The sequence below is a fragment of the Oncorhynchus mykiss genome, chromosome 20 (genome assembly GCF_013265735.2).
Source record: "Oncorhynchus mykiss isolate Arlee chromosome 20, USDA_OmykA_1.1, whole genome shotgun sequence".
NCBI lineage: Eukaryota > Metazoa > Chordata > Actinopteri > Salmoniformes > Salmonidae > Oncorhynchus > Oncorhynchus mykiss.
The window spans coordinates 38,239,246-38,266,514 of record NC_048584.1 but is presented as its reverse complement, the minus strand read 5'-3'; the positions used below and the strand labels follow the sequence as shown (position 1 = coordinate 38,266,514).

General features: G+C 45.2%; 1 protein-coding gene across 4 annotated transcripts in view; it reads left to right on the top strand.

Moving 5' to 3' along the window:
- The window catches only part of LOC110499449 (serine/threonine-protein kinase LMTK1), a 103,238-nt gene that overhangs the window by 53,600 nt on the left and 22,369 nt on the right, over positions 1 to 27,269 (top strand). For 2 of the 4 annotated variants that reach the window (XM_036956307.1, XM_036956306.1), the window contains exons 3-6: positions 13,748 to 13,889; positions 21,730 to 21,809; positions 24,627 to 24,745; positions 25,222 to 25,309. In XM_036956307.1, coding sequence (XP_036812202.1) covers positions 13,748 to 13,889; positions 21,730 to 21,809; positions 24,627 to 24,745; positions 25,222 to 25,309 — 429 coding nt within the window. Of the gene's footprint in view, positions 1 to 6,240; positions 6,361 to 13,747; positions 13,890 to 20,952; positions 21,586 to 21,729; positions 21,810 to 24,626; positions 24,746 to 25,221; positions 25,310 to 27,269 lie in introns of those variants that run through there. The other 2 variants (XM_036956308.1, XM_036956309.1) reach the window with 2 other exon arrangements.

Genomic DNA, 27,269 nt, shown 5'->3' with positions numbered 1-27,269 from the left:
GTCTCTCTCTCTACCCGTCTCTCTCTCTCTACCCGTCTCTCTCTCTCTACCCGTCTCTCTCTCTACCCGTCTCTCTCTCTCTACCCGTCTCTCTCTCTCTTCCCGTCTCTCTCTCTCTTTCCGTCTCTCTCTCTCTTTCCGTCTCTCTCTCTCTTTCCGTCTCTCTCTCTCTTTCCGTCTCTCTCTCTCTCTTTCCGTCTCTCTCTCTCTCTTTCCGTCTCTCTCTCTCTCTTTCCGTCTCTCTCTCTCTCTTCCCGTCTCTCTCTCTCTCTTCCCGTCTCTCTCTCTCTCTCTTCCCGTCTCTCTCTCTCTCTCTTCCCGTCTCTCTCTCTCTCTCTTTCCGTCTCTCTCTCTTTCCGTCTCTCTGTCTCTCTCTTTCCGTCTCTCCGTCTCTCTCTCTCTCTCTTTCAGTCTCTCTCTCTCTCTCTACCTGTATCTCCTCTCTCTCTACCCGTCTCTCTCTCTCTCTACCCATCCCTCTCTCAATTCAATTCAATTGACTTTATTGACATGGCAAGTTCATTATTACTTACATTGTGTCAACATGACTGAGAAGATACAGGACATGGTATGAAAGACAAAACAAAACGGTAAATATTATCGACATTACTTTGCACTTTTCACTGGCTGTCCCTCAGGTTGTGGCAGGAGACATATTTGGCTTCCAAAACTGCACATTTTGGCTTTTCACCCAATAAATATTTGATTTTTTTCTTTTATAGTTTCAAATCTTTGTTGTGAATTATAATTTGGGGAAATAAATATTCTCTTAGGTCTGAGTATTTGTCACAGTGTAATAGGAAATGCAGCTCTGTCTCTACCTCTCCCCTGGAGCAGAGTGAGCACAGCTTGTCCTCTCGGGGCAGCCAGGTTTGTCTGTGACGACCGGTTTCTATAGCCAGACTGTCCTCGCTGGGGTGCCAGGTTTGTCTGTGACGACCGGTCTCTATAGCCAGACTGTGCTCACTGAGTCTGTACCTAGTCAATGTTTTCCTCAGTTTTCTATAATTCACAGTGGTCAGATACAGTGCATTGCGAAAGTATTCGGCCCCCTTGAACTTTGCAACCTTTTGCCCCATTTCAGGCTTCAAACATAAAGATATAAAACTGTATTTTTTTGTGAAGAATCAACAACAAGTGGGACACAATCATGACGTGGAACGACATTTATTGGATATTTCAAACTTTTTTAACAAATCAAAAACTGAAAAATTGGGCGTTCAAAATTATTCAGCCCCTTTACTTTCAGTGCAGCAAACTCTCTCCAGAAGTTCAGTGAGGATCTCTGAATGATCCAATGTTGACCTAAATGACTAATGATGATAAATACAATCCACCTGTGTGTAATCAAGTCTCCGTATAAATGCACCTGCACTGTGATAGTCTCAGAGGTCCGTCAAAAGCGCAGAGAGCATCATGAAGAACAAGGAACACACCAGGCAGGTCCGAGATACTGTTGTGAAGAAGTTGAAAGCCGGATTTGGATGCAAAAAGATTTCCAAAGCTTTAAACATCCCAAGGAGCACTGTGCATACCCCAAGTGACTTACAGCTGTAATCGCAGCAAAAGGTGGCGCTACAAAGTATTAACTTAAGGGGGCTGAATAATTTTGCACGCCCAATTTTTCAGTTTTTGATTTGTTAAAAAAGTTTGAAATATCCAATAAATGTCGTTCCACGTCATGATTGTGTCCCACTTGTTGTTGATTCTTCACAAAAAAATACAGTTTTATATCTTTATGTTTGAAGCCTGAAATGTGGCAAAAGGTCGCAAAGTTCAAGGGGGCGGAATACTTTCGCAAGGCACTGTAGTCTGCCACCATGTACTGTCTGTTTAGAGACAAATAGCATTGAAGTTTACTTTGATATTTTGTGGTGTCTTTCCAATTCTTTTTGTTTTGTGTTGATTTGGTTGGGCCAGTGTTGTCCTGAGTGTTGTCCTGAGAATCTATGGGGTTGGTTTGAGTTGGTGAACTGAGCCTCAGAACCAGCTGGCTGAGGGGACTCTTTTCTTTTTTCATCTCTTGGCATTGTAGAGCTGTGTGATGGAATGTTTTGGGGTCACTTGTTTTTAGATGGTTGTAAAAGGTGATGGTTCTTTTTTCTTTTCGAATGAGGAGGGGGTATTGGCCCAATTCTGCTCTACATGCCTTATTTTGAGTTTTTCTTTGCACTTGCAATACAGTCTTGCAAAACTCTGCATGCAGTATTTCGATTGGATGTTTGTCCCATTTGGTGAATTCATTATTAGAGATTGGACCACATACCTCACTGCCATATAGAGCAATTGGTTCTAGAACTGATTGAAACATTTTGAGCCAGATTCTAATTGGAATTTCTATTTTGATGTTCCTTTTAATGGCATAGAATGCTCTTCTTGCTTTGTCTCTCAGCTCCTTCACAGCCATGTGAAAGCTACCTGTGTTGCTGACATTTAGTCCTAGATATGTGTAGTTTTTGGTGTGTTCTAATAGAACTGTGTCCAAATAGAATTTATATTTGTCATCCTTATTTCCGGACCGTTTTTGGAATATCATTATATTTGTTTTTTTAGGTTAACGGTCAGAGTCCAGGTCTGACAGAACCTGTGGTTAACGGTCAGAGTCCAGGTCTGACAGAACCTGTGGTTAACGGTCAGAGCCCAGGTCTGACAGAACCTGTGGTTAACGATTAGAGCCCAGGTCTGACAGAACCTGTGGTTAACGGTCAGAGCCCAGGTCTGACAGAACCTGTGGTTAACGGTCAGAGTCCAGGTCTGACAGAACCTGTGGTTAACGGTCAGAGCCCAGGTCTGACAGAACCTGTGGTTAACGATTAGAGTCCAGGTCTGACAGAACCTGTGATTAACGGTCAGAGCCCAGGTCTGACAGAACCTGTGGTTAACGGTCAGAGCCCAGGTCTAACAGAACCTGTGGTTAACGGTCAGAGCCCAGGTCTGACAGAACCTGTGGTTAACGGTCAGAGCCCAGGTCTGACAGAACCTGTGGTTAACGATCAGAGCCCAGGTCTGACAGAACCTGTGGTTAACGGTCAGAGCCCAGGTCTGACAGAACCTGTGGTTAACGGTCAGAGCCCAGGTCTGACAGAACCTGTGGTTACCGGCCGGGGCCCAGGTCTGACAGAACCTGTGGTTAACGATCAGAGCCCAGGTCTGACAGAACCTGTGGTTAACGGTCAGAGCCCAGGTCTGACAGAACCTGTGGTTAACGGTCAGAGCCCAGGTCTGACAGAACCTGTGGTTAACGGTCAGAGCCCAGGTCTGACAGAACCTGTGGTTAACGATCAGAGCCCAGGTCTGACAGAACCTGTGGTTAACGGTCAGAGCCCAGGTCTGACAGAACCTGTGGTTAACGATCAGAGCCCAGGTCTGACAGAACCTGTGGTTAACGGTCAGAGCCCAGGTCTAACAGAACCTGTGGTTAACGGTCAGAGCCCAGGTCTGACAGAACCTGTGGTTAACGGTCAGAGCCCAGGTCTAACAGAACCTGTGAAGACGATCTATGTGCTGCTGTAACCCCTCCTTAGTGGGAGACAGCAGCACCAGGTCATCTGTCTACAGCAGACCCTCCTTAGTGGGAGACAGCAGCACCAGGCCATCTGTCTACAGCAGACCCTCCTTAGTGGGAGACAGCAGCACCAGGTCATCTGCGTACAGCAGACCCTCCTTAGTGGGAGACAGCAGCACCAGGTCATCTGCGTACAGCAGACCCTCCTTAGTGGGAGACAGCAGCACCAGGCCATCTGTCTACAGCAGACCCTCCTTAGTGGGAGACAGCAGCACCAGGTCATCTGCGTACAGCAGACACACGATTTCAGTGTTGTGTAGGGTGATACCAGGTGCTGCCGATTCTTCTAATGTTTTTGCCAATTCATTAATGTAGATGTTAAATAGTGTTGGACTTATTGGGCAGCCCTGTTTCACTCCCCGTCCCTGAGAGAGTCTGTTTGCTTGTTGCCAATTTTAACCACATTTGTTTTTAGTGTACATTGATTTAATAGTATCATATGTTTTCCCTCCAATACCACTTTCTATTAATTTATAAAAAAGACCTTCGTGCCAAATTGAATCAAATGCTTTCATGAAATCTACAAAACACGAGTAGATTGTGCCTTTGTTTTGGTTTACATGTTTATCAATTAGAGTGTGGAGGGTGTAAATGTGATCTGTTGTACGATCATTTTTTAGAAATCCAATCTGGCTTCTGCTCAGGACTTGTGTTCATCAAGGAAATTGTGTAGTCTGCTATTTATAATACCGCAGAGAATTTTCCCCAAGTTGCTGTTAACGCAAATTCCTCTGTTATTCCTCTCTCTCTCTCTCCCCTGATCTCTCTCTACCCGTCTCTCTCTCTCTACCCGTCTCTCTCTCTCTACCCGTCTCTCTCTCTCTACCCGTCTCCCTCTCTCTACCCGTCTCTCTCTCTCTCCCCTGATCTCTCTCTACCTGTCTCTCTCTCGCTCTCTCTCGCCCCTGCTCTCTCTCTCCCTGTCTCTCTCCAGCTCTCTCTCTCTCTCTTGCTCTCTCCCCATCTCTCTCTCTCTCTCTCTATCTCCCCCCGTCTCTCTCTCTCGCTCTTCTCTCTGTCACTTGCTCTGTTTGAGAGACAGACAGGGCAGAAGTAATTAACATGAGCGCTCTCTCCTAGTAGAACTTGTGGAGACAGGCCATATGTCACCGTGTCTTTCTGACTCTTTCTTTTAGAGAAATGACAAACACATCAAGTTGGAATCATTGGGTTATAATTTACTGTCAGCTAAATGGTAAAGGAATATGAATTCATAGCTTCTACTGTAAAGAAAGATGGGACTTCATAGCAACTGTGTGTGTGTGTGTGTGTGTGTGTGTGTGTGTCTGAAACATCCTGTATGTGTAGGCCTCTACAGTATAGCACGACATTTATATATATGTGTATATATATGTGTATTTTTTGTGCGGTCTAGGAGAATACTCAGGGAGAGAGAGACTAAGAAAGAGGGGAGGTGGAGGAGATGTGAGAGAGAAGGAGAGAGAGGAGAGGAGAGGAGAGGGAGAGGAGAGGGAGAAAGAGAGGAGAGGGGAGAGGGAGAGGAGAGGGAGAGAGAGAGAAGAGGAGAGGGAGAGAGAGGGAGAGGAGAGGGAGAAAGAGAGGACAGGAGAGGTAGAGGAGGGGTAGAGGAGAGGAGTGAAAGGAGAGGGAGAGAGAGGAGAGGGAGAGAGAGAGGAGAGTGAGCGGAGAGGGAGAAAAAGAGGACAGGAGAGGTAGAGGAGGGGGAGAGGAGAGGAGAGTGAGAGGAGAGGGAGAGAGAGAGAAGAGGAGAGAGAGGGAGAGGAGAGGGAGAAAGAGAGGACAGGAGGGGTAGAGGAGAGGAGAGTGAAAGGAGAGGGAGAGAGAGAGAGGAGAGGGAGAGAGAGAGAGAGGAGAGGGAGCGGAGAAGGAGAAAGAGAGGAGAGGAGAAAGAGTCAAGCAGGGTAAAAGGAAAGGGCAGAGGAGAGGGAGAGGTGAGGGAGAGAGAGCCGGGAGGGGGAAAAGGGGTGAGAGGGCTTGAGGAAGGGCATACCCCAGAGCCCACAGTACATCCGGCCCCACACGCCCCAGGGCCTTCATCTGGAATTAGAAACAGCCTCTCCCAGAGCAGGAAGAGGAGATGATAGGAATATTTATTGTGTGTGTGTGTGTGTGTGTGTGTGCTCGCTCAACCTTGTGTGGAAGAGGCCTGCTCTGCACATGTTCCCCGGCAGGAGAAGAGAGGGAGTGATAGAAGAGAAAGAACTAGAGAAGAGGGGAGAGAATGATGTCATGAGGATAGAATGTGTAAAGCCTTCCCTCCCACTCCTTTTTTTTCTGCCTCACATTTTTGTGGGGGCTCCATTTCTCTCGTTTTTTCTCACTTGCCCCCCCCCCCCCCCCCCCCCACTTTCTTTCTTTCCTGTCTCTCTCCCTCCCTCCTCTCGGGAGGAGCACAGTAACTGCTTGTTGGACTGGGAAACACTTCTCCTCCCTTCCTTTTCTCTCCATCCTTCTTTTCCTCTCTTTCTCTCCATCCATGACGTTGACCATTCTGGTGCTAGATAGAAGGCACTCTCAGCTGCAGGACCATGGTCTTACTGTCGGCTCTGCGTTTGGCACCGCCACCCACATGCCCTTCAAGCCAGCTGGGCCATGGGGCCCCTGAGTGCATGTGTGTAGGTGGGAGGGGTGGTTTGGTTGGAGGAGTGGTTTGGTGGGGGTGGTGGTTTGGTGGTGGCGGGGGCGGTGGGGGTGGAGTTTTCAGGTGCTTTCAGCTTGTTGTTCTGCTGAGACAGTCGTGTACAGGGTACAAGTGAACTTGTGTCGTGTGAGTGACCAACATGCCGGCTTTCCCCAATGGAACTTGAGCTCAGGTAAGAACAGATTGATGTTATGTGGAGAGCCTGATGTAGCCTGAACTCTAGCTGTGATTGAGTCCTAATGCTGGTTGTAATAAAAATGATTTTGTTTGTATTGTTTTTAGCAGAGAGTTCTTTGATGCCATTAAATGAAACCAGTTAGCACAATACTAGTACATGTATTGTATCTAGTGTATTTGTCTCTACAATTGTAAAGTGAAATTGGGTCCTTGAAGAACGATATAAAAATGTAATGCATTGTTTGTATTATTTATGTGTGAGAGGGCTGGGAGATGATTGGGAGAGGGCTGGGACAGGGCTGGGAGAGGACTGGGAGAGGACTAGGAGAGGACTAGGAGAGGACTATGAGAGGGCTGGGAGAGGACTGGGAGAGGACTGGGAGAGGACTGGGAGAGGACTGGGAGAGGGCTGGGAGAGGGCCGGGAGAGGACCGGGAGAGGGCCGGGACAGGGCCGGGAGAGGGCCGGGAGAGGGCTGGGAGAGGGCTGGGAGAGGACTAGGAGAGGGCTGGGAGAGGACTGGGAAAGGGCTGGGAGAGGACTGAAAGAGGGCTGGGTGTTTAGGTTAGATCTATGTAGCTGTATGTGTGGGCGAGAGATGTGAGTGGATATTTGTGTCTTTGTGTGAACTCTGTAGCTGTGCATTTTACGGGAACTGCGTGTGTGATCTCTGTAATGGTACGTGTTAGAGGGCTGTGTCACTGGAACTCTGATCCTGAAACAGATGTTTGGTGGGTCGCGAGGGGCCGTGTGAAGCTGAGGGGCCGTGTGAAGCTGTGGACTTGGAGACCAGAGGGAGTGTGTGTGTGTGTATGCGTGTCTGTCTGTCTAGAGTGAGACTGCGTATGTGCATATGTGTGTGTGTTCTCTCGCGGGATAGGATTGAGGGAGCGAGGGATGGAAGGAGGGATGGAAGGAGGGGTGAGGAGGATGGGGGGAGTCAGGGAAGTGGGTGCAGGACGAGTTTACAAAAGGTCCCAGTTTTCCATATTTCCACTAAACTCCTTACAACTGAGGGGCTTTTACACTGATCCACTCTCCAAATCCTCCAATTCCCTCGCTCTCCTTCTCTCTCTCTCTCTCTCTCTCTCTCTCTCTCTCCTTCTCTCTCTCTCTCTCTCTCTCTCTCTGTCTCTCTCTCTCTCTCTCTCTGTCTCTGTCTCTGTCTCTCTCGCTCTCTCTCGCTCTCTCTCGCTCTCTCTCGCTCTCTCTCGCTCTCTCTCTCTCTCTGTCTCTGTCTCTCTCGCTCTCCTTCTCTCTCTCTCTCTCTCTCTCTCTCTCTCTCTCTCTCTCTGTCTCTCTCTCTCTGTCTCTGTCTCTGTCTCTGTCTCTGTCTCTCTCGCTCTCTCTCTCTCTCTCTCTCTGTCTCTGTCTCTGTCTCTGTCTCTGTCTCTGTCTCTGTCTCTGTCTCTGTCTCTCTCTCTCTCTCGCTCTCTCTTGCTCTCTCTCTCCCTCTCTCCCTCTCTCCCTCTGAAAGCCATGGCGATCTCTCCAAGGGATTTCTTCTTTAATATCCAGTATGTATTAGTGTGGTCGGTTCCAGAATGGATCTGATGTCTTACAGTACACTGTTAAAATAAATTGCTTTTGGAAACCGAGCTTCCACCGACGTTAAGGAGACAAAACCTTCACTTTGCTGGAGTATTGAAACATCATTCTGAGATATTTTGAAACATTACACGATGTGTTGATTGATTAACATGACTTAATCAAGAGTTGTGCAACACCTTGCCAGGGACTGGGAGAACTACCGGGAATATTTGAGAACACTCATTTGGTGTTTCAAGTTCTGTTAAGTGCATAATTATACCACCTCGTCTATAGTATTGACTTCATTGACTTATGTATCTGATCATTTGCCAATTGAACCCATTTTGGTAGGCATTGTTGAGCACAGTGTTCAATCCACCAGCGTTAACTAGAGGTTTTACAACAAGCATCGCAGGATGCTGAATTTTGCTTCTGCTGTACCATCAAAAGTTGCAAACGTGGCAATGGGTCGTCTCGTCGTTGAACTTCATTTTGCCTGACGGTTCTAAAAATATCCGTTCGTCCGTTACACCTCATGGAACAACACGCTGCTTCGTCCTACTATAGAACGATCATTTTCTTTCTTCAAACATGCACATAACATTGTATAAAATAGTTTAGAATAATCATGACATTGTGTCAGACGGTGATTGTGAAGTAAATAACTGCCGGTCTCACAGTAATTGACCGTTAATGAACATAAACACATTGAGCATCTCCTGGTTTCCTACAAGCCACTGATGCAGACCTTTGGAACATCTACATTTTAAAAAGTCTAATAAATCCATGTAATATAGTCTACACCATCACAATGAATTCATGTAATATAGTCTACACCATCACAATAAATCCATGTAATATAGTCTACACCATCACAATGAATTAATGTAATATAGTCTACACCATCACAATAAATCCATGTAATATAGTCTACACCATCACAATGAATTCATGTAATATAGTCTACACCATCACAATAAATACATGTAATATAGTCTACACCATCACAATGAATTCATGTAATATAGTCTACACCATCACAATAAATCCATGTAATATAGCCTACACCATCACAATGAATTCATGTAATATAGTCTACACCATCACAATAAATACATGTAATATAGCCTACACCATCACAATAAATCCATGTAATATAGTCTACACCATCACAATAAATCCATGTAATATAGTCTACACCATCACAATAAATCCATGTAATATAGCCTACACCATCACAATAAATACATGTAATATAGTCTACACCATCACAATAAATACATGTAATATAGCCTACACCATCACAATAAATCCATGTAATATAGTCTACACCATCACAATAAATCCATGTAATATAGCCTACACCATCACAATAAATCCATGTAATATAGTCTACACCATCACAATAAATCCATGTAATATAGTCTACACCATCACAATGAATTAATGTAATATAGTCTACACCATCACAATAAATCCATGTAATATAGCCTACACCATCACAATGAATTCATGTAATATAGTCTACACCATCACAATAAATACATGTAATATAGCCTACACCATCACAATAAATCCATGTAATATAGTCTACACCATCACAATAAATCCATGTAATATAGTCTACACCATCACAATAAATCCATGTAATATAGCCTACACCATCACAATAAATCCATGTAATATAGTCTACACCATCACAATAAATACATGTAATATAGCCTACACCATCACAATAAATCCATGTAATATAGTCTACACCATCACAATAAATCCATGTAATATAGCCTACACCATCACAATAAATCCATGTAATATAGTCTACACCATCACAATAAATCCATGTAATATAGTCTACACCATCACAATAAATCCATGTAATATAGCCTACACCATCACAATAAATCCATGTAATATAGTCTACACCATCACAATAAATCCATGTAATATAGCCTACACCATCACAATAAATCCATGTAATATAGTCTACACCATCACAATAAATTCATGTAAAATAGCCTACCTACACCATCACAATAAATCCATGTAATATAGCCTACACCATCACAATAAATCCATGTAATATAGTCTACACCATCACAATAAATCCATGTAATATAGCCTACACCATCACAATAAATACATGTAATATAGCCTACACCATCACAATAAATCCATGTAATATAGTCTACACCATCACAATAAATCCATGTAATATAGCCTACACCATCACAATAAATCCATGTAATATAGTCTACACCATCACAATAAATCCATGTAATATAGCCTACACCATCACAATAAATACATGTAATATAGCCTACCTACACCATCACAATAAATCCATGTAATATAGTCTACACCATCACAATAAATCCATGTAATATAGCCTAGACCATCACAATAAATTCATGTAAAATAGCCTACCTACACCATCACAATAAATCCATGTAATATAGTCTACACCATCACAATAAATACATGTAATATAGCCTACACCATCACAATAAATACATGTAATATAGCCTACCTACACCATCACAATAAATCCATGTAATATAGCCTACACCATCACAATAAATACATGTAATATAGCCTAGACCATCACAATAAATCCATGTAATATAGTCTACACCATCACAATAAATCCATGTAATATAGCCTACACCATCACAATAAATCCATGTAATATAGTCTACCTACACCATCACAATAAATCCATGTAATATAGTCTACACCATCACAATAAATACATGTAATATAGTCTACACCATCACAATAAATACATGTAATATAGCCTACACCATCACAATAAATCCATGTAATATAGTCTACCTACACCATCACAATAAATCCATGTAATATAGTCTACACCATCACAATAAATACATGTAATATAGTCTACACCATCACAATAAATACATGTAATATAGTCTACACCATCACAATAAATACATGTAATATAGTCTACACCATCACAATAAATACATGTAATATAGTCTACACCATCACAATAAATCCATGTAATATAGCCTACACCATCACAATAAATCCATGTAATATAGTCTACCTACACCATCACAATAAATCCATGTAATATAGTCTACACCATCACAATAAATCCATGTAATATAGCCTAGACCATCACAATAAATACATGTAATATAGCCTACCTACACCATCACAATAAATCCATGTAATATAGCCTACACCATCACAATAAATACATGTAATATAGTCTACACCATCACAATAAATCCATGTAATATAGTCTACACCATCACAATAAATCCATGTAATATAGCCTAGACCATCACAATAAATACATGTAATATAGCCTACCTACACCATCACAATAAATACATGTAATATAGCCTACACCATCACAATAAATCCATGTAATATAGCCTACACCATCATAATAAATCCATGTAATATAGTCTACACCATCACAATAAATCCATGTAATATAGTCTACACCATCATAATAAATCCATGTAATATAGTCTACACCATCACAATAAATCCATGTAATATAGTCTACACCATCACAATAAATACATGTAATATAGCCTACACCATCACAATAAATCCATGTAATATAGCCTACACCATCATAATAAATCCATGTAATATAGTCTACACCATCACAATAAATACATGTAATATAGCCTACACCATCACAATAAATTCATGTAATATGGCCTACACCATCACAATAAATTCATGAATTATTTTAGACAGGTCTAAAAAAGCATGATATAAATAAAATCTAGTCTATTTCAGAAGAAGTGTATTACTTAACCGTTCGATTGTATGAGAGACAGTCTGAAAAAAAATCTGTTTTGTGTGTTTTGATGCTGCTCTTTACACTGTAAACCCAGTGAACTCTCTTTAAAAACACAAACACAAATAGCCTGGGTTTTTCAGAGTACTTCTGTTCTGTTTTAACAAGTACTTTGAGTTTACCTTCAAACACCAGATCTCAAGTTGGATGCACTAACTTCTTATGGTTTCATTACATGGTGTTTTGAGTGTTTCCAGAGGATCTGTAGAGGATCTGATCTGATTCATTGATTCATCTGATCTGATTCATTGATTCGTCTGATTCATCACCAGAAGATCTAGTGGAACATCTCCACACAGTGACTCCAGCTTTAATTAAGGACTCGATTCAGACTCAGGAAATGTACACCTTTCCTACCCACTTCTCAGTAGTTGCTATTCAGACTTACCTTGTGTTTCATGCAATGCGCTCTACGGGTGTGGCTAGCTTGTGCGAACTGAATCCATGTAATTCAACTGCTGAAAATCCTCCCACTTTGGTGGCCAACAGATTCTCTCATGGAAGTTTCATTCAATAAGGTTTTCAGTGCATTTATCTTAAGCCATCCCTTTAAATATGGTGTACCTTTAATTATAATTTGCCAACAGACTCACTAGAATAGGGGCGGCAGCGTAGCCTAGTGGTTAGAACTTTGGACTAGTAACCGGAAGGTTGCAAGTTCAAACCCCCGAGCTGACAAGGTACAAATCTGTCATTCTGCCCCCGAACAAGGCAGTTAACCCACTAGGCCTTCATTGAAAATAAGAATTTGTTCTTAACTGACTTGCCTAGTTAAATAAAGGTAATATAAATACAGTGAGAGAACAGGTTCAGAATATAGAGATCAATTAAAGAAATCCATCTAAATATAGTTCAAACCCCTTCATCTCTGTTTCAGCACCAACTGGTAGATTTAAAAAATACTCTGATTTTGTAGATTATTTAGGCACATTCACTATGTATGAGTCACACAAAAAAAAAACAAGTTTGGAGAGCCTTTACACACAAAATACATTGATGAATAAAAAATACTACACAGACCTGACAGAGGAAGGAAAGATCAACGGAATGGAATGGCAGTTATAGATGTATGTGGGTTTTATTAGTTCTACTGGCTTTTTGTTTGTTAAATTGCCAAAATAATCATTTCTAGTTGAATTAACACGAGTCAAATCGAGCAAACACATAATTTTAATTTGACGGAATCTTTGCCTGCCTTTTATCATGTTGGAGATAAGTTTTGACCAAGTAAACATTTTACGGTCAGGTAACATTTTGACCCGAAAAAAAGCTTTTTTTTAAACATTTTTTATATTTATTTACAGTGCACTTTCATTTCGTTGATCTCCACCCTTAACAAGTAACAGATTAATAGCCTGCTATTCTCATGCCTAAATTCAAGGTCAGAATACACATAGAGAGAAAAGTACATAAAAATGTCATTCCATTCCATTTAGGCACGCTTAACTCTGGTCGGAATTCCCTCCTATCTGCCTGACATCAGCTTCCCCTGACAGAGACAGAGACAGAGAGAGACAGAGACAGAGACAGAGACAGAGACAGAGACAGAGACAGAGACAGAGAGAGAGAGAGAGAGAGAGAGAGAGAGAGAGAGAGAGAGACACAGAGAGAGAGACACAGAGAGAGAGACACAGAGAGAGAGACAAAGTCCTCCTTTCCCCTCTCAATGTTGCTTCAACCTATTGCTCTCTGCTATGGGGACAAATGGATTCCCAGAGTTGGATTACGTTCTCGTATACTGCAGGGAATTTTTGTTAACGGTAATATTTTCTGTTTGATCGACTACATCGCAGTCGGACTGCACAGAATCACTGCTATATAAATCATCTTGTTTTTCCAAGAACTTTGCATTCTCTCTCTCTCTCTCTCTCTCCCTCTCTCTCTCTCTCTCTCTCTCACTAAAGGATTCTTTACCTCACCTTGCTCAAACTCATCTCAAACACACTGAACTTCTGATCTTGATGGCCTGTCTGACCTCTGACCTCTCTGCCCTTCTATCCTGTAGGAGTTTGAGAATGCCGATGGGGAGGAGTACCAGGCGGACCTGTCCACCCTGGCGTCCCCTGCATCCCAGAGCGGACCTGATGTCTACATCCTACCCCTCACGGAGGTGTCCCTCCCCCTGGCCAAACAACCAGGACGATCAGGTAGGACCTACCTGTCTGAGTCTGATAAAATTACACTTTTCTCACTTTTCCTTCCTTCTTCCTTCCTTCCTTCCTTCCTTCCTTCCTTCCTTCCTTCCTTCCTTCCTTCCTTCCTTCCTTCCTTCCTTCCTTCCTTCCTTCCTTCCTTCTCCTCTCTCTCTCTCTTTCTCTCTCTCTCTCAATTCAATTCAATTCAAAGGACTTTATTTGCATGGGAAACATGTGTTAACATTGCCAAAGCAAGTGAGGTAGATAATATACAAAAGTGAAATAAACAATAAAAATTAACAGTCAACATTACACATACAGAAGTTTCAAAACAATAAAGACATTACAAATGTCATATTAAGTATATATACAGTGTTGCAACGATGTACAAATGGTTAAAGTACACAAGGGAAAATAAATAAGCATAAATATGGGTTGTATTTACAATGGTGTTTGTTCTTCACTGGTTGCCCTTTTCTCGTGGCAACAGGTCACAAATCTTGCTGCTGTGATGGCACACTGTGGAATTTCACCCAGTAGATATGGGAGTTTATAAAAATTGGGTTTGTTTTCGAATTCTTTGTGGATCTGTGTAATCTGAGGGAAATATGTGTCTCTAATATGGTCATACATTGGACAGGAGGTTAGGAAGTGCAGCTCAGTTTCCACCTCATTTTGTGGGCAGTGAGCACATAGCCTGTCTTCTCTTGAGAGCCATGTCTGTCTACAGCGGCCTTTCTCAATGGCAAGGCTATTCTCACTGAGTCTGTACATAGTCAAAGCATTCCTTAAGTTTGGGTCAGTCACAGTGGTCAGATATTCTGCCACTGTGTACTCTCTGTTTAGGGCCAAATAGCATTCTAGTTTGCACGTTTTTTTTCTTAATTCTTTCCAGAGTGTCAAGTAATTATCTTTTTGTTTTCTCATTATTTGATTGGGTCTAATTGTGCTGCTGTCCTGGGGCTTTGTGGGGTCTGTTTGTGTTTGTGAACAGAGCCCCAGGAGCAGCTTGCTTAGGGGAGTCTCCTCCAGGATCATCTCTCTGTAGGTGATGGCTTTGTTATGGAAGGTTTGGGAATCGCTTCCTTTTATGTGGTTTTAGAATTTATCAGCTCTTTTCTGGATTTTGATAGTTAGTGGGTATCGGCCTAATTCTGCTCTGCATGCATTATTTGGTGTTCTACGTTGTACACAGAGGATATTTTTGCAGAATTCTGCATGCAGAGTCTCAATTTGGAGTTTGTCCCATTTTGTGAAGTCTTGGTTGTGAGCGGACCCCAGACCTCACAACCATAAAGGGCAATGGGTTCTATGACTGATTCAAGTATTTTTAGCCAAATCCTAATTGGTATGTTGAAATTTATGTTCCTTTTGATGGCATAGAATGCCCTTCTTGCCTTGTCTCTCAGATTGTTTCCAGCTTTGTGGAAGTTACCTGTGGCGCTGATGTTTAGGCCAAGGTATGTATAGTTGTTTTGTGTGCTCTAGGGCAACAGTGTCTAGATGGAATTTGCATTTGTGGTCCTGGCGACTGGACCTTTTTTGGAACACTAATATTTTGGTCTTACTGAGATCTCTCTCTCTCTAATCCCATTGCTCTCTCTCTCTCCCATCTCTCACTCTGTCTCTCTCTCTCTCTCTCTCCCATCTCTCTCTCTCTCTCTCTCTCTCTCTCCCATCTCTCTCTCTCTCTCTCTCTCTCTCTCTCTCTCTCTCTCTCTCTCTCTCTCTCTCCCATCTCTCTCTCTCTCTCTCTCTCTCTCTCTCTCTCTCTCCCATCTCTCTCTCTCTCTCTCTCTCTCTCTCTCTCTCTCCCATCTCTCTCTCTCTCTCTCTCTCTCTCTCTCTCTCTCTCTCTCTCTCTCAGTTCAGTTTGGTTCAGTTCACACAAGAGGCTTTATGTATTTGAAGTCAGCTCTGTGAGGAGGGATGTTCAGGGAATGACTTTCAGAGAGAACCATATCAAATTCATATAGTCACTTTCACAGGTTTTCTCAAAGGGAATACAACATATAAGGTAAAATAAAGGTGAGACAATAAAGGGAAAAGTGCCTTTATTCTGTCCTTGACGAAGTGATGGAAACCTTGCAGTAGACTGGAGTGTTTCCAGTGAGGAGTCTTCAAGAATGTCAGGGCATACTGTGCTGTATATGCTGGCTCTTCCCTGGACCACTACTGGGCCTATCCCCATCCCCTATCCCCAATGTCCTGGAGCACTGCTGGGCCTATCCCCATCCCTACTGCCCTGGACCACTGCTGGGCCTATCCCCATCCCCTATCCCCAATGTCCTGGAGCACTGCTGGGCCTATCCCCATCCCTACTGCCCTGGACCACTGCTGGGCCTATCCCCATCCCCTATCCCCAATGTCCTGGAGCACTGCTGGGCCTATCCCCATCCCTACTGCCCTGGACCACTGCTGGGCCTATCCCCATCCCCTATCCCCAATGCCCTGGACCACTGCTGGGCCTATCCCCATCCCCTATCCCCATCCCCTATCCCCAATGCCCTGGTCCACTGCTGAGCCTATCCCCATCCCCTATCCCCAATGCCCTGGACCACTACTGGGCCTATCCCCATCCCCTAGCCCCAATGCCCTGGACCACTACTGGGCCTATCCCCATCCCCTATCCCCAATGCCCCGGACCACTGCTGGGCCTATCCCCATCCCTACTGCCCTTGACCACTGCTGGGCCTATCCTCATCCCCTATCCCCAATGCCCTGGACCACTACTGGGCCTATCCCCATCCCCTATCCCTAATGCCCTGGACCACTGCTGGGCCTATCCCCATCCCCTATCCCCAATGCCCTGGACCACTACTGGGCCTATCCCCATCCCCTATCCCCAATGCCCTGGACCACTGCTGGGCCTATCCCCATCCCCTATCCCCAATGCCCTGGTCCACTGCTGGGCCTATCCCCAATGCCCTGGACCACTACTGGGCCTATCCCTATCCCCCATCCCCAATGCCCTGGACCACTACTGGGCCTATCCCCATCCCCTATCCCCAATGCCCTGGTCCACTGCTGGGCCTATCCCCATCCCCTATCCCCAATGCCCTGGACCACTGCTGGGCCTATCCCCATCCCTACTGCCCTGGACCACTGCTGGGCCTATATCCATCCCCTATCCCCAATGCCCTTGACCACTACTGGGCCTATCCCCATCCCCTATCCCCAATGCCCTGGACCACTACTGGGCATATCCCCATCCCCTATCCCCAATGCCCTGGTCCACTGCTGGGCCTATCCCCAATGCCCTGGACCACTACTGGGCCTATCCCCATCCCCCATCCCCAATGCCCTGGACCACTACTGGGCCTATCCCCATCCCCTATCCCCAATGCCCTGGACCACTGCTGGGCCTATCCCCATCCCCTATCCCCAATGCCCTGGACCACTGCTGGGCCTATCCCCATCCCTACTGCCCTGGACCACTGCTGGGCCTATCCCCATCCCCTATCCCCAATGCCCTTGACCACTACTGGGCCTAACCCCATCCTCTATCCCCAATGTCCTGGACCACTGCTGGGCCTATCCCCATCCCCTATCCCTACTGCCCTGGACCACTACTGAGCCTATCCCCATCCACTATCCCCAATGCCCTGGACCACTGCTGGGCCTATCCCCATCCCCTATCCCCAATGCCCTGGACCACTGCTGGGCCTATCCCCATCCCCTATCCCTACTGCCCTCGACCACTACTGGGCCTATCCCCATCCCTACTGCCCTGGACCACTGCTGGGCCTATCCCCATCCCTACTGCCCTGGACCACTGCTGGGCCTATCCCCATCCTCTATCCCCAATGCCCTGGACCCCTACTGGGCCTATCCCCATCCCTTATCCCCAATGCCCTGGACCCCTACTGGGCCTATCCCCATCCCTTATCCCCAATGCCCTGGACCACTGCTGGGCCTTTCCCCATCCCCTATCCCCAATGCCCTGGACCACTGCTGGGCCTATCCCCAATGCCCTGGACCACTGCTGTGTATATAGAGAGCGATTTCTTATAAGCGTACAGATTAGTGTCCTGCTCCTTGAAAGTGACAGCTGTTGTTAACGAAGAGACACAAAGGGCCTTGAGATTACCCGACGCTGACGTTCTGTCCTGATGATATATTAAAACAGCTAGATGTATATACTCAGAGAAACATAGGATATTACAGTTATTCAGATCACGTCGATAGGATAGTCTCGGACAGAGCTCGTCCAGTTTATTCTCCAGTGATTTCAGGTTAGACAATAGAACGGATATAGACGGTTTAATCCACTTTCCGACATAGTCTTGTCAGGTGTCCCGCACGCTGGCTTCTATAACTCCATCTCACACACACACACGCGCACACACACACACACACACACACACGCGCGCACACACACACCCACACACACACACACGCGCGCACACACGCGCGCACACGCACACACACGCGCGTACACGCACACACACACACGCGCACACACACACACCCATAAACACACACACACAAACAAACATCTGCCTGTAGTGTAATCACCCTGGCCCAGCTAGCCTACACAAGTGCTCCTTGGTATGCCAAGCATGCGAGAGCCAAACCCACGTTCTCTATCCCTCTCTTTCTCTCCCAGTCTTTCTCTCCCAGTCTTTCCTTATCTATCCGTAACAATAGCCCTGCTTGTCTGTTGACGTGTAAGATATGGGGCTGATGCATTCAGATACATTCATGACATCGGATTGTCGAGCCGAAATAATGACTCGTACGACACAGTTGGGTGTGGGTCAGTTCGTAGGTCAGTCTGCTGCTTGACCAGCCATTCCAATATACTGTTCCTCAAAGCCTGGGCTCATATACATAAAGCTTCTCAGAGTAGGAGTTCTGATCTAGGATCAGTTCTGTCTTTTAGATCATAATGAATATTATTATATGGACCTGATCCTAGATTAACACTCCTACTCTGAGACCCAGCACTTCAGTGGAGGGGGAGACATGAGAGTAATCTTGTCCCCAAGGTGCTTAACTCATAATGTTGAAATAAGATTGTGGACCATCACAGAAGAGTAGTGGAACAAGTTGTGGTACTGTAGGCCTATGCGGTTGTTTTCTGTATAGCTGTATGGTGTTTCTGTAGTGATTAGGAGGCCACACGGGGATGGTTAAGGGCGGGGGGCTTAGGCAGTTAGGGGGCTGAAGTCAGAACCTCCATCCGCTCTGACCACTCCCTATGATCTCACCACAAGACCATGTGGCTGCTGTCGGATGATCGACAGATATACTATCTTTCTTTCTTTCTATCTTTCTTTCTTTCTTCAGAGGTGTGTGTGTGCCCTCAGTACATTTCTATGGACAGACTCGTGCCATGACATTTCTTCACCTTTGTGTTCATGCTCCAGAACTAAATGAGGAAACGAGTGGAGATCATGGAAGCACACCGGAAAGAGAATGCATGTGCTGTTGTTTGACAAAATAACTGGAATAATATTACCACATTTTTAAAAAGTAATGCGTAATCTGATGATGTAACAGGTTATTTTTGAAATGCATTAACCCCCAACACTGTTCACCACTGTGTCACAGAGCTGCTAGATAATAGGCCTAGTGTCTGTGTGTCTGTGTGGTTGGTTCTTGCTGGTACCATACAGTCCCAGAGTTAGTACCCAGACAATGGCTGGGATTCTCTTCACAACAGATTCTGGATGAGCGAGCGCCCACATCCCAGGGAATGACTGGCCTCTGGAACATTACAGGGAATGGGCGTCAGATATGGCCCTCACACAGGGAGGGGTCTGTGTGGCCAGTCTGGGGGGTGGGCAAGGGGGTGACACTGCCACAAAAGATCTGTCTGTCCTCCTCTGTGAGAGTCATCAGTCGTTGTTGGGGGAGAGAGGGATGGCGAGATGGAGGGAATGAGAGAGGGGAAAGGACAGAGGATTAATGTTGCCGTCAGTCCATTCTCATTTGGATGTTTTTGGGACCGAGGCTGAGAGTGAGACAGCGCAGGCTGAGAGTGAGAAAGCGCAGGCTGAGAGTGAGAAAGCGCAGACTGAGAGTGAGAGAGCGCAGGCTGAGACTGAGAGAGAGCGCAGGCTGGGAGTGAGAGAGCGCAGGCTGGGAGTGAGAGAGCGCAGGCTGAGAGTGAGAGAGCGCAGGCTGAGACTGAGAGAGAGCGCAGGCTGAGACTGAGAGAGAGCGCAGGCTGAGACTGAGAGAGAGCGCAGGCTGAGAGTGAGAGAGCGCAGGCTGAGAGTGAGAAAGCGCAGGCTGAGAGTGAGAGAGCGCAGGCTGAGACTGAGAGAGAGCGCAGGCTGAGACTGAGAGAGCGCAGGCTGAGAGTGAGAGAGCGCAGGCTGAGAGTGTGAGAGCGCAGGCTGAGAGTAGGATGACCAAGGCTGAGAGGGAGAGAGTGCAGGCTGAGAGTAGGATGACCAAGGCTGAGAGAGAGAGAGTGCAGGCTGAGAGTAGGATGACCGAGGCTGAGAGTGAGAGAGAGAGCAGGCTGAGAGTGAGAGAGGCTGAGAGTGAAAGAGAGCTCAGGCTGAGAGTGAGAGAGAGCGCAGGCTGAGAATGAGAGAGCGCAGGCTGAGAGTGAGAGAGCGCAGGCTGAGACTGAGAGAGAGCGCAGGCTGAGAGTGAGAGAGCTCAGGCTGAGAGTGAAAGAGAGCACCGGCTGAGAGTGAGAGAGAGCGCTGGCTGAGAATGAGAGAGCGCAGGCTGAGAGTGAGAGAGCGCAGGCTGAGAATGAGAGAGCGCAGGCTGAGAGTGAGAGAGCGCAGGCTGAGAATGAGAGAGTGCAGACTGAGAGTGAGAGAGCGCAGGCTGAGAGTGAGAGAGAGCGCTGGCTGAGAATGAGAGAGAGCAGGCTGAGAGTGTGAGAGCGCAGGCTGAGAGTAGGATGACCAAGGCTGAGAGGGAGAGAGTACAGGCTGAGAGTAGGATGACCGAGGCTGAGAGTGAAAGAGAGCGCCGGCTGAGAGTGAGAGAGAGTGCAGGCTGAGAATGAGAGAGCGCCGGCTGAGAGTGAGAGAGAGCGCAGGCTGAGAGTGAGAGAGCTCAGGCTGAGAGTGAAAGAGAGCACCGGCTGAGAGTGAGAGAGAGAGCTGGCTGAGAGTGAGAGAGCGCAGGCTGAGAGTGAGAGAGCTCAGGCTGAGAGTGAAAGAGAGCACCGGCTGAGGTGAGAGAGCACCGGCTGAGGTGAGAGAGCGCAGGCTGGTGTGTGCAGTGGAGAGGAAAGGATAGATGCAGGACACAGGTCATCACTGTGCTACTGACATATAGGTCAGGATGCAGCAAGGGGACAGGATGCTCTGCTACTGACTGAAAGAGGGAGAGCAGGGGTAGGCAACTACATTCAGCTGCGGGGCAATTTTTTGTTAGAGTGCATGGTCGGTGTGTCGGAAACATGTTTATAATAATTTGTACACTGCAAATTGACCACAACTTGTACCAAACCCCCAAAACAGATTGTATTTTAATAGAAAAATAACTTCAAACCTTGATTACATTGAGACACAATCACATATTTATTTTTTTATTTGTGGGAGTATTTCAACTCATTTTTAGCTGAATTCCTGGTGATTTTACTGTATATATATTTTTAACCCCTCCCCCCAAAAAACTTTTTTTTTGGACCATGTGTTTTGCTCACAAAACAAGTCAACCTGGCGAAGATTGTGTCTTAGAGGATAGTTGACCTATTGCAAGATGGATGACTCATAATCGCAGGACGATGGTGTGTATTTGGCCAGATTACATTTTTCTGAGGCTTGGAATTAGAGAGTCATTGTCAGAAATAAAACCAATGCTGAATAATAGTTGTGTCGTAAGGTCATTCTCTAAAATCTCTGTTTTTTTTTTTTTTTATCTGTCTCCCAAGTCCAACTCCTGAAATCCACAGAAGTCGGCCGCCAGAGTCTTCTGTACCTGAAAGAGATCGGCGATGGCTGGTTCGGAAAGGTAAGACCACTCACTCTCTTTTTCTTGTCAATTCATTTGGGTTATTTTCACTGTGCTGGAAGCTACGATATGGGTTTATGAGAGGTAGCTAGATTAAATGTTCTGTCAACTTCGGCAGGCTCACGGTTGTTATGCGCTGAGCTGTGATCCTAGGTGTGTTTGAGTCAGCCTGTTTAAATGGCCGACACGCTACATTACCTGGAATGTGTGTCTGTATCGTTAATGATGGGCTGATCCACAAGCCTTTGATGTCTGCCTGCCTGACTGCCTGACTGACTGACTGCCTGCCTGACTGACTGCCTGCCTGACTGACGCTGTACAGAGAGGTATAGAACGCCGTGGAAAGACTGGGAGAGAACCGTGTAGCCTGCCCTCGCAATGCAGCAGTTTTTAGTTAGCATTTCACTCTGTTTTTATTGTCAGATAACCATCTTACTCTGAGTGATGTGAATTAGCTACTGTAACACTAGATAACCATCTTACACTGAGTGATGGGAATTAGCTACTGTAAAACTAGATAACCATCTTACTCTGAGTGATGGGAATTAGCTACTGTACCACTAGATAACCATCTTACTCTGAGTGATGGGAATTAGCTACTGTAACACTAGATAACCATCTTACTCGGAATTATGGGAATTAGCTACTGTAACACTAGATAACCATTATACACTGAGTGATGGGAATTAGCTACTGTAACTCTAGATAACCATCTTACTCTGCGTGATGGGAATTAGCTACTGTAACACTAGATAACCATCTTACTCTGAGTGATGGGAATTAGCTACTGTAACACTAGATAACCATCTTACTCTGAGTGATGGGAATTAGCTACTGTACCACTAGATAACCATCTTACTCTGAGTGATGGGAATTAGCTACTGTAACACTAGATAACCATCTTACTCTGAGTGATGGGAATTAGCTACTGTAACACTAGATAACCATCTTACTCTGAGTGATGGGAATTAGCTACTGTAACACTAGATAACCATCTTACTCTGAGTGATGGGAATTAGCTACTGTAACACTAGATAACCATCTTACTCTGAGTGATGGGAATTAGCTACTGTAACACTAGATAACTGATTCTTGTCATTCTCTCGTTCCCTCCCTCTTTCTGTTTCTGTGTTCTGTTCCTTCTCACACTCATACACACATACTTTCCCCACACTTGTGTACCTTGACTGGGTATGTCCATTCGTGTGTGTGTCTCTGTGACTGCATGCATACCTCTCTGTGTGTCTCTGTGACTGCATGCATACTTCTCTGTGTGTCTCTGTGACTGCATGCATACCTCTCTGTGTGTCTCTGTGACTGCATGCATACTTCTCTGTGTGTCTCTGTGACTGCATGCATACCTCTCTGTGTGTCTCTGGGACTGCATGCATACCTCTCTGTGTGTCTCTGTGACTGCATGCATACTTCTCTGTGTGTCTCTGTGACTGCATGCATACCTCTCTGTGTGTCTCTGTGACTGCATGCATACCTCTCTGTGTGTCTCTGTGACTGCATATGCATACCTCTCTGTGTGTCTCTGTGACTGCATGCATACCTCTCTGTGTGTCTCTGTGACTGCATGCATACCTCTCTGTGTGTCTCTGTATCTCCTGGTCTGTCTCTTGTTGGTCTCTTTATGAATCTGCATGTACTGTGTGTGCTTCTCTGTGCATCTCTCTATTTCCTGTGTATGTCTCCTGGTGTATCTCTCTATTTCCTGTGTATGCCTCTCTGTCTCTGTACATCTCTCTATTTCCTGTGTATGCCTCTCTGTCTCTGTGCATCTCTCTATTTCCTGTGTATGCCTCTCTGTCTCTGTACATCTCTCTATTTCATGTGTATGCCTCTCTGTCTCTGTGCATCTCTCTATTTCCTGTGTATGCCTCTCTGTCTCTGTACATCTCTCTATTTCCTGTGTATGCCTCTCTGTCTCTGTACATCTCTCTATTTCATGTGTATGCCTCTCTGTCTCTGTGCATCTCTCTATTTCCTGTGTATGCCTCTCTGTCTCCTGGTGTATCTCTCTATTTCCTGTGTATTCCTCTCTGTCTCTGTGCATCTCTCTATTTCCTGTGTATGCCTCTCTGTCTCCTGGTGTATCTCTCTATTTCCTGTGTATGCCTCTCTGTCTCCTGGTGTATCTCTCTATTTCCTGTGTATGCCTCTCTGTCTGTGCATCTCTCTATTTCCTGTGTATGCCTCTGTCTCTGTGTGTCTCTCTTTTTCCTGTGTATGCCTCTCTGTCTCCTGGTGTATCTCTCTATTTCCTGTGTATGCCTCTGTCTCTGTGTGTCTCTCTATTTTCTGTGTATTCCTCTCTGTCTCTGTGTGTCTCTTTTTCCTGTGTATTCCTCTCTGTCTCTGTGTGTCTCTCTATTTCCTTGCATTTGTGTGACTGTCCACCTTTCACCTGAATGTGTGGGTCCTCCTCAACCATGTTTGTCCTCAACAATCATCACCTCCATGTGTGTGTACTGTTTGGGAATTATTGTTTTGTTTCTGTGTGTCTCTCTGTGTTTCTGTCTTTATGTGTCTCTCTGTCTGTCTTTCTGTCTCCGTGTGTCTCTCTGTCTGTTTCTCTGTCTGTTTCTCTGTCTGTCTGTCTGTCTGTCTGTCTCTATTTGTGTCTCTCTGTTTGACTTTGTGTGTATATCTTCCATTCCAATCTCTCCTCATGTCTGTCTGTGTGTACCCTGTGTGTGTGTCTGTGTGTGTGTGTCTCTCATGTGTGTACCCTGTGTGTGTGTGTGTGTGTCTGTGTGTGTGTGCGTCTCCCATGTGTGTGCCCTGTGTGTGTCTGTGTGGCTCCCATACCAGGTTCTCCTGGGGGAGGTGAATGCGGGCCTCAGCTCCACCCAGGTGGTGGTTAAGGAGCTCAAGGCCAGTGCCAGCGTTCAGGACCAGATGCACTTCCTGGAGGAGTCCCAGCCATACCGGTGAATAGACTTTCTCTGTCTCTATCTGTTCATCAGGCTTAAGTCATGTTTCAGTCAGGCCAATCATATCAATATTATGATCAGTGATTAGTTAGTTCATTGACTATAACTGCCTTGAAAGTGAGGAATCTAACATTAAGTAGCCCTATTTTGAGATGTGAGATATTACGATCTCTTTCAATAATGGCAGGAATGGAGGAGGTCTTTATTCCGGTGAGATGGCTAAGGCGAACACCGCCATGTTTTGTTTTGCCCAACCTAGATCGAGGCACAGACACAGTCTCAATGGGGATAGCTGAGCTGACTGTGCTAGTGGCAGACTCCACTAAGCTGACAGGCTGGCTAACAGCCTGCTGCGTGGCCTGTACCCAACTCTCTGCCATTCTACCAGTGTTTTGTGCCTCCTCTAACTCTGCCATTCTGCCAGTGTTTTGTGCCTCCACTAACTCTCTGCCATTGTGCCCGTCCGCCTCCAGTGCCCTCCAGCACCCAGCGCTCCTACATTGCCTGGCGCAGTGCACTGAAGTCACCCCCTACCTGCTGGTCATGGAATTCTGCCCTCTGGTGAGTACTGGACTGGATTGGACTGTCATTGCATCACTGTATATAGAACTATCTGTCTGTGGCCATTGCAGTCAGTAGCCTGCTGGACTGGCTGGAGTTCTATTGCTACAGTAACTCTCTATGACCAGTGAGTGACCAGTGTACAGTATGTATAACAACCATCATGTACTGGACTAGACTGGACCCTCACTTCACCACTGTGTCTCTCTTTCTCCAGACATTGTAGTCAGTTTAAGACAGGGTTTCCTAAACTTGGTCCTGAACCCGCCCCCCCCCCCTCCCCCTGGGTGCATGTTTTGGTTTTTGCCCTAGCACTATACAGCTGATTCATTAATCAAGGCGTGATGATGAGTTGGTCATTTGAATCAGCTGTGTAGTGATAGGGTGAAAAAGCAAACGTACAGCCAGGACCGAGTTTGGGAAACGCTGCTCTAAAACACTTGAGTGTGACGATAGATTATATTTGGATGCATTCAACTGCCCCCCAGTGGCCAGATATTGTATTACTTGTTTAGTGGGCAATCAAATGATCATGTGGTGTCCTGTCCATTCTGAGGGAAGACCTCTATTTTTTTTCCACTTAGGTTGGAGTCATTAAAACTCGTTTTTCAACCACTCCACACATTTCTTGTTAACAAACTATAGTTTTGGCAAGTCTGTTAGGACATCTACTTTGTGCATGGCATAAGTCATTTTTCCAACAATTGTATACAGACAGATTATTTCACTTATAATTAATTCACTGTATCACAATTTCAGTGGGTCAGAAGTTTACATACACTAAGTTGACTGTGCCTTTAAACAGCTTGGATTCCAGAAAATTATGTCTTGGTTTTAGAAGCTTCTGATAGGCTACTTGACATAATTTGAGTCAATCGTAGGTGTACCTGTGGATGTATTTCAAGGCCTACCTTCAAACTCAGTGCCTCTTTGCTTGACATCATGGGAAAATTAAAATAAATCTTCCAAGACCTCAGAAAAAAAATTGTAGACCTCCACAAGTCTGGTTCATCCTTGGGAGCAATTTCCAAACACCTGAAGGTACCACGTTCATCCGTACAAACAATAGTACACAGGTACAAAAGTATCTATAGCCACAGTAAAACGAATCCTATATCGACATAACCTGAAAGGCCTCTCAGCAAGGAAGAAGCCACTGCTCTAAAACCGCCATTAAAAGCCAGACTACGGTTTGCAACTGCGCATGGGGACAAAGGAGGAATGTCCTCTGGTCTGTTGAAACAAAAATAGAACTGTTTGGCCATAATAACCATCGTTATGTTTGGAGGAAAAAGGGGGAGGCTTGCAAGCTGAAGAACTCCATCCCAACCGTGAATCACAGGGGTGGCAGCATCATGTTGTGGCGGTGCTTTGCTGCAGGAGCGACTGGTGCACTTCACAAAATAGATGGCGTCATGAGGAATGAAAAAGCAACATCTCAAGACATCAGTCAGGAAGTTAAAGCTTGGTCACTAATGGGTCTTCCAAATGGACAATGACCAAGCATACATCCAAAGTTGTGGCAAAATGGCTTAAGGACAACAAAATCATGGTATTGGAGTGGCCATCACAAAGCCCTGACCTCAATCCTATAGAAAATTTGTGGGCAGAACTGAAGAAGGTATGTGAGCAAGGAGGCCTACAAACCTGACTCAGTAACAGGAATGGTCCAAAAAGCTTGTGGAAGGCTACGACCCAAGCTAAACAATTTAAAGGCAATGCTACCAAATACTAATTGAGTGTATGTAAACTTCTGACCCACTGGGAATGTGATGAAAGAAATAAAAGCTGAAATAAATAATTGTCTCTACTATTATTCTGACATTTCAAATTCTTAAAATAAAGTAGTGATCCTAACTGACCTAAAACAGGGCATTTTTACTAGGAATAAATGTCAGGAACGGTGAAAAACTGAGTTTAAATGTATTTGGCTAAGGTGTATGTAAACTTCCGATTTCAA